Below are 6962 nucleotides of genomic sequence, written 5' to 3' on the forward strand. Positions count from 1 at the left end.
GTGTGTGTGTGTGTGTGTGCGCACGCGCGTGTGTGTGTGTGTGTGTGTGTGTGTGTGTGTGTGTGTGTGTGTGTGTGTGCTGCATGCACCACGTGCGCGCGTGCATGCACCACGTGCGCGCGTGCATGCATGAGCGTGTGGGTGTGCGTGCCTGTGCACGTGTATACGCATGCGAGAGAGGGGGGCGACTTCCCACATGCCCTATTTTGCAGGTGCGCATCTGGGCGTTCGAAGGGGTGCCCGGGTTGCTGCGTGGCGGCGTGTGCTTCACAACATCAACGCCGGCAGTGCTCTAGCCCCCTTGCCTCACATGGGTCTCTTGGACAAAACCCTACTGCTCCAAACACTCGACCATCTCAATAACACTCTCTGTTCTTCCATCTGTCTCTGCCCTTTGTTGAGCCGCACTCCCTGGATCATGCACCTCCGCCCTCCGTCTTTCCCAGGCCGCCAGCCCCGGCTGCGAGGTGTTCCTGCAGCCGCTCCCGCCCGGCCACCCCGGTCTGGCAGCCCTCAGGGCGCGCATCGAGGCCGTGCTGACGCGCGCCCTCGCGGCGCCGGCGGCGCTGGCGGCGGCTCTGGGAGAGTTTTCTGAGCTCCTCACCAGGGTGCGCAGCTTCTGTGTTTTTGCCTTTTTGGGAGGCAAGTCAATCTGGTCAACTTATGGTGTGGTTGCAGGCCAGCAGCACACACATGAGAGCATCAAGACACAAGTGGCGGGGAGGAGGTGGGCAGGACATGGGTGCATATATCATAGACAGCTTGGCTGCTGCTGCAATCACTCCTGAGTTGACGTTCCACGCGCGCCGCCCCTGTGCCTGGCCGGCGCTTTTCGCGGCCGCAGACCGCGGAGGAGCGCGTGGCGGCGTGGGAGGCGGAGGGGCACGAGCTCGAGGAGACGGGCGCTGAGCTGGAGCGCCTGCAGCAGGTGGGTGCTGTGCTGCGATTGGTGCGGGGGTTGATAGCTGGGGAAAAGCCGAAAGTCTGCTCGTCCTTTTAGCTGTGGACACTTGAATCAAGTGCAGTTGAGGCGGCCTATCACTCCTTTCAGTGCAGTGTGATTTGCATTGACCAGCGGCGTGGAGCTTGACAACACTGAAACCACTGGCCGTCACTCCATGAAACAAACTCCTGTTGTGTCGCACCGCAGCTGGCCCTGCGGGTGGAGGCGGCGGTGGAGCCATCGGTCTGCTTCCGCCTGGTGGCAGTCGACTGCAGCGCCGCCCGGGCTGCGCTGGCAGCGCGGGCACGCGCGGCGCGCGCGGCGCTGCAGGCGTGGCTGCAGGCACGGTGGCGCGCAGACAATGAGGCGGCGATCGACAGGCGAGCCTGCCCCCCTCGCACTGGCTTTGTCACGTGCATGCGGTGCAACCGGCTGGTGCACATGTTCTCGATCCCAGCCTGCACCGAGGCCACAGACACTGCCGCGTGTCGTGTGTCGCTTGGACCCTGTGGTGTGACCATGACATCATGATGACGTCATCCGCAGGTTCGAGGCCATCGCCCTGCGGCTGAACGAGGACCCGGCCGATGCAGAGGCCATGGATGCCCTCGAGCGCTTTGCTGCGGAGGCTTCCCAGGTGGGTGGTCATGTACGCGGGGATTTGAAAACACCGTGTAAACCACCTGGGCGCCGCCAGTGGGCAATATGTGTTAAAAATGGTGCTGCGAGTTGGGCCACCATCACTGATCAGCATGCATGCGCGCCACTAATGATGCAGTGTCACTGCGTGCATGCCTGCACGAAGCTGGGAGTCAAGAAGGGGCACGACGTGAGGGCTTCAGGCACTCAATCAGGCCCCTCCACTGGCCGTTGTCGAAATCCATGTCGCCGGCGGCGCCGTCAACATGCTCATCCAACTTCATTCTCGCCCCAGCTTGCAGGGCCGCCCTTGCATTATGCGGCCTGCACCTCTGCTGATTCGTATTGCCCCGCGTCCCCTATATCTGTCGCAAAGGAGCTGCCTGCCCTGGAGGAGCGCTGCGCCGCCGCCGCACTGGCGGGCGGCGTCCTGGAGGCCGGCCGCGCCGCGCTGGACGACGCCGCGGTCGAGGCGCACTGGCGGCTGCGCCGCTGGCCGCTCGCGCTGCAGGTGCGGGGGCGCATGTGGCGTGACGCGCGCCCCAGCGGCGCTTTGCATGGCCCTCTGTGTTCTGAGCTCGGCACGGCCTGCCTGCCTTAAAAAGGCTGATGTTGGGTTCTGCTTTCTTATGTGAATCGCGCCGTCAACCTGCGTATGGGGGTGCAGCCACCTTGGGGTCATTGAGGGTGCCCTGCAACCCTTTTTTTACTCTACTGGCCACCCTGAACCAACCTGATCAATTCAATCGCAAACTACATCATCACATTAACGTGCTGCTACACCTTCCAAACTCCAGGCCGAGCTCGCCGCCGCAGCTGCGCGGCTGGAGGGCTACCGCGGCCGCTACAAGCTGCAGCTGGCCGCAGACCAGCGCGCCCTGTCGCAGGACATCCAGGCAACAAAGGCGCGCTGCGGTTTGACCAGGCTTTGCCCGATGATTGACCGGCGTGCGCACGCGCGACCTCCACACATCGCGGCATGCTCGCCCCATCTCCACAATTGCAACCTGGGTCGTTGCCTTAAACTCTGCCGCTGGCATGTGTGTTTATGTGCATCTTGGCATGCGCAGGCTGATGTGGCGGCGTTTGTGCAGCTGGGCGGGCTGTCGTCTGTCGAAGACCGACTGGCGGCAGTGCAGGAGGTGGAGGCGCGGCTGGCGGCGCTCGGGGAGAAGGCGGCGGTGTATCAAGCAAGGTGCGCGGGCGGGCGCTGCGGCGCAGGCGGCGTGCGTGCGGCCTGGTGGTTGCGAAAACGAGTCGACATGATGGACGTGCAGCGGCAAGGCTGCATCATGCGAAGGCTGCTACGTCTGGAGAGTCAATGACAGGGTGCACCATTGAATCCACGACGACGACGGCGACACCGGCTCCGCTGGCACCTCTCAGCCTTGGACACCCCGCGCCCTCGCTGCCGCGCCGGCAGGGAAGACATCTTTGGACAGCCGAGGACGGAGCACCCGCAGCTGGCGCAGGCGAGGCCATGGGCCGGGGGCTATATTTGGATTAGCAGTGTTACACCGTCCGTCCGCTTCTGGCACCATCCAGGCTCATGGGATTGGATTTGAAGCATTGAGATGCCAGGCAGCGTCGGCCTGTGCAGCCTTCCCCGTGCCTGCGCCCTTCCCCCCCCCCCCCCATGCAGACTGCCTTTGAGTTGACCTGCTGAACCAGCTGCTAGCAAAACTCAGCTGCACGTCTATTCCTCACACCCCACCATCATCCACGTCACCCTCAGGTCGCCGCCTCGTTCGAGCCCTACGCCTCCCTCTGGCGCACCGCCGCGGAGCTGGGGCGGCGCCTGCCGGACTGGCTGGACGGGCCCTTTGACGAGATCGACGCCGAGGGGCTCGCGAACGACGTGGACACGTGAGCGGATGCATGTTTATTCAATCTTGCAGAAGTCATGGAAGGATGTGGCAACGTGCTTTGGCTGTGCGCTTCTCTAGTTGTACAGTACAATATCGCGGGCTTCAGATTGTTGAAGGAGCGGCGCTGTGTGACTTTGGTGGTGTGTGCTGACGCGCCTGCTGGTCGCATCCCAACACATGATTAGTCAGCAAAGTTTGTAGCCGTGCATGAACACACGTAACCACAGCTACTGCCGCACGCTGCGCTGAACACCTCGGCTCCTCGTCTGTCGCCCCCTCCTTGCCTGCCGCAGGTGGTGGCGCGGCAGTGCGCGTCTACTGAAGCAGCTGGAAGGGCCGGCCTTGGACGTTGCCAACGCAGTGCGCTCGCAGCTGCAGGCGAGTGACAGATGGTTGGGGTGACAGGGGACCGGGGTGCCAGCAGGAGCGTTTACGCAGTACCATTACCACCAGGTTTCCTGAGCCACAAACGGCGCGGGCACTTCTGTCTCCAATACTGTATGGCCTGCTGCTGTATGGCGACATATGATCAGCGCGTGCCCGCCGCTTGTGCTTGCTGGCTGTAAGACAAGGGCGGACATAATCACTCCTCTCCCGTTTCTGCCCTGCAAGCTGTCCTTCTTGTTATCCTCAACTCTTCACACTTCCTGCCCTAGAACTGCACCTGTCATCTTTCTTGGTCAACCCACGCAGGATTTCCAAAAGCACGTGCCCCTGATCACCGCCCTGCGCAACCCCGGGCTGAGGGGCCGCCACTGGGAGCGCATCAGCGCGGCCGTTGGCTCGTCCATCAAGGGGGACGCAGGTGCGGGGGCGGCGCGCTCTTGAGGCCGCGTGGATGTCGCTGGCAATTCTTCCCTACCCACTCATGCATTTGACGCTCTTTCAGAAAAATCATGACAAAGCAACGGCGTGTCCTCCCTTCGTCCGTCCCTCCAGGGTTCAGCCTGAGCCGCGCGCTGCAGCTGGGGCTGCCGTCGTTTGTGGGGGCCATTGAGGAGGTCAGCGAGTACGCGTCAAAGGTGAGGCTCTGTGGGGGCCTGTGAGTTGAGGAGGTCGGGCTACCAGGCTACCCCGTTTATGCTGTCGCCTTGGACACCGTGGCTCCGCTGCACGCAGCTTGGCCATCCGGTGTCGCTGGGTGTATTGGAGGAGGAGGATGGGGCCACTGTAGTGCCTGTGTGAGGGACACTTGGCAGTTTACCGACCCAGGCATGCCTGGGTCCAGAGCCTGGGTCGTTTCAACATCGCCTTGCTGAACTGGCTATTGTGAGGCGGACAATCACGCGGTGGCTGCTTCGTACCTCTGCGCCCCCTTGTTGAAGTCGACCAACTTACCACGGAAAGCCAATGCCGTCCTGTCCGAAACCCACCTCTGTGATGGGCCCGCAGGAGTTTGCCCTGGAGCGCACCTTGGATAAGATGCAGGCCGAGTGGGCAGGCGTCGCGCTTGGCGCGGCGCCCTGGCGGGCGACGGGCACCAGCGTGCTGCGGGGCACCGACGACATCCAGCAGCTGCTGGACGACCAGGTGTGGCCCGGGGCGGCGCGCGATCAACCGTTGGTCAAACCCTGAGGAACTTGGTCAATTTGCAGCCAAAATGTGATCGTTTCAGATTCACCATCCCTGGCATGTGGGCAGTGGATTCTCGACCCTTGAATCCTAGGTCGCGCGACTGCTTGGCCTGCATGTGCTGCTTTCTACCTGGCGATTACATACGTCGTACACACCCTCATGCCCGCAGGTCGTGAAGACGCAGTCCATGCGCGCGTCACCCTACATCGGGCCCTTTGAGGAGCGCGTCAAGGCCTGGGAGGCAAAGCTGGTGCTCACGCAGGACACGCTGGACGCCTGGCTGCAGTGCCAGCAGGTGGGCGGGGGTTAGGGGTTCAGGGTCTAGGGCGTAGGGTTGAGGGTTTAGGGTAGGGGCAAATGACAGCAACAGCAGGTGAGAGGCCGGTGTTTGGGGGGGGGGCAAAGGGGAAAAGGGTCCATTGCCTTGGTCTGGAGATCTTGGTGGCCAGAGACATCGGGAGCTTTGCTGCAGCGCCAGCAGGTTGGGGGGGGGGGGTCAAGGTTGAAAACCTAGAGACAGTCACTTGCCTTGGTTTGAGGGGCTTGGTGGTCAGAATCGCTGGGGTGCCCAGCTTCAATGGCAGCAGATGCGGGTCAGTTTTTGCTGGACAAATGGGGCCAAAAGGAAGGCTGGCTGCCACGTTTTGGGGAGCTTGGTAGGGGCTGGATGGCACGATGCACCCTGACGGAGGGCCTCGGCAAACACGAAAGGCATTCTGCTTCATGGGACGCCCCCCCTTACCCCTGAACGGCAGGGCTGGCTGTACCTGGAGCCAATCTTTGGCAGCGAAGACATTATGCAGCAGATGCCCAATGAGGGTCGCAAATTCAGGTGGGCTGCCCCAAAACTCTAAATCCTGAGAGAGTCCGGTGGCGTACACCAGCTTTTTGAAGGCTTCCACGCTGGGCGTGGGCTGGTGGTGCTCTCTGCACTACTGCTGCTGCTGCCGCTGCTGCTGCTGCTGCTGCCCTCGCTGCTGCTGCTGCTGCTGCTGCTGCCCTCGGTGCTGCTGCTGCTGCTGCTGCTGCTGCCCTCGCTGCTGCTGCTGCTGCCGCCGCCGCCACCGCTGCTGCTGCTGCTGCTGCTGCTGCTGCTGCCGCCGCTGCTGCTGCCGCCGCTGCTGCTGCCGCCGCTGCTGCTGCAACGTCAGCCCTTCATTAGGTCCAGGAAATATGTGCAGAGGCATGCTGAACCTGCACACCCGCAGACGGGCTCCGCAGTGGGCAGCAACAAGCCTGTTGGTCCCCAACTTGCTTGTTTGTGAGTCTGCCCTATGCCTGTTCAACGGCAACGGGCATGCCATGCGTCCGACTGTGTTTAAAATGTGGCGGCCGCAGGTCCGTCGACGCCACCTGGCGCCGCGTGATGGATAAGCTGGCGAAAGGCGGCGGCGACGTGCTGGCGGTGACGGGGGACGAGGAGCTGCTCAAGACGCTCAACGAGGCCAACGGCCTGCTGGAGCAGGTGGGGGCGGCCTGCTGAGGTTTTTGGGGACTTGTTTTGTTGGCCGCGTGTCGTCTCACAAAGGGATGTCGTTGCGTGAGGCTGTATACGACAGGGTCCTATCCGCCCGCGACCCTGCCCTCAATCCCAACGGCCAACCCCAATACCCCTGCGCCGACGCCCGCCACCCAACGCCCCCAACCCCAAAATCCCAGCCCCAAATCTCAACCCCACAACATCAAAACATCAACCCCACTCCCAGGTCCAGAAGGGCCTGGCAGACTACCTCGAGACCAAGCGCCTTGCTTTCCCCCGGTGAGGCCCCGGGACCCCTACTAAGCCGCGATCCCCTTGCTCTCTGAAATCATGAAGCTGCGCTTGCCCCGCTGCTGTGTTCGCTAGCGCACTGCATTTTGGCTGGAACTGATGCTGGGGGAGCCGTGTTTGGGCCTTCACACCCAGATTTTCCAATCACCAGCTTGCGATCTAGGAT

The 6962-nt window shown here is 62.6% G+C and overlaps 2 protein-coding genes across 2 annotated transcripts; both read left to right on the forward strand.

The window, feature by feature from the left end:
- Positions 1 to 196: 196 nt before the first annotated feature.
- Positions 197 to 5335, forward strand: MNEG_12365 (Dynein heavy chain 1, axonemal; the record flags this gene model as incomplete). Its single annotated transcript, XM_014039162.1, has 15 exons — positions 197 to 212; positions 511 to 608; positions 845 to 928; positions 1151 to 1290; positions 1490 to 1580; positions 1959 to 2093; positions 2380 to 2497; positions 2702 to 2777; positions 3006 to 3105; positions 3318 to 3448; positions 3744 to 3810; positions 4144 to 4255; positions 4390 to 4472; positions 4843 to 4980; positions 5195 to 5335. The coding sequence occupies 15 exons, from the start codon at positions 197 to 199 to the stop codon at positions 5333 to 5335; spliced, it is 1530 nt and encodes a 509-aa protein (XP_013894616.1).
- Positions 5336 to 6391: 1056 nt separating this feature from the next.
- Positions 6392 to 6788, forward strand: MNEG_12366 (hypothetical protein; the record flags this gene model as incomplete). Its single annotated transcript, XM_014039163.1, has 2 exons — positions 6392 to 6490; positions 6732 to 6788. 2 exons carry the CDS (start codon positions 6392 to 6394, stop codon positions 6786 to 6788), a joined length of 156 nt encoding a protein of 51 aa, XP_013894617.1.
- Between the last annotated feature and the right edge of the window lie 174 nt (positions 6789 to 6962).

This window comes from Monoraphidium neglectum (genome assembly GCF_000611645.1).
Source record: "Monoraphidium neglectum strain SAG 48.87 unplaced genomic scaffold scaffold03208, whole genome shotgun sequence".
Taxonomy (NCBI): Eukaryota; Viridiplantae; Chlorophyta; class Chlorophyceae; order Sphaeropleales; family Selenastraceae; genus Monoraphidium; species Monoraphidium neglectum.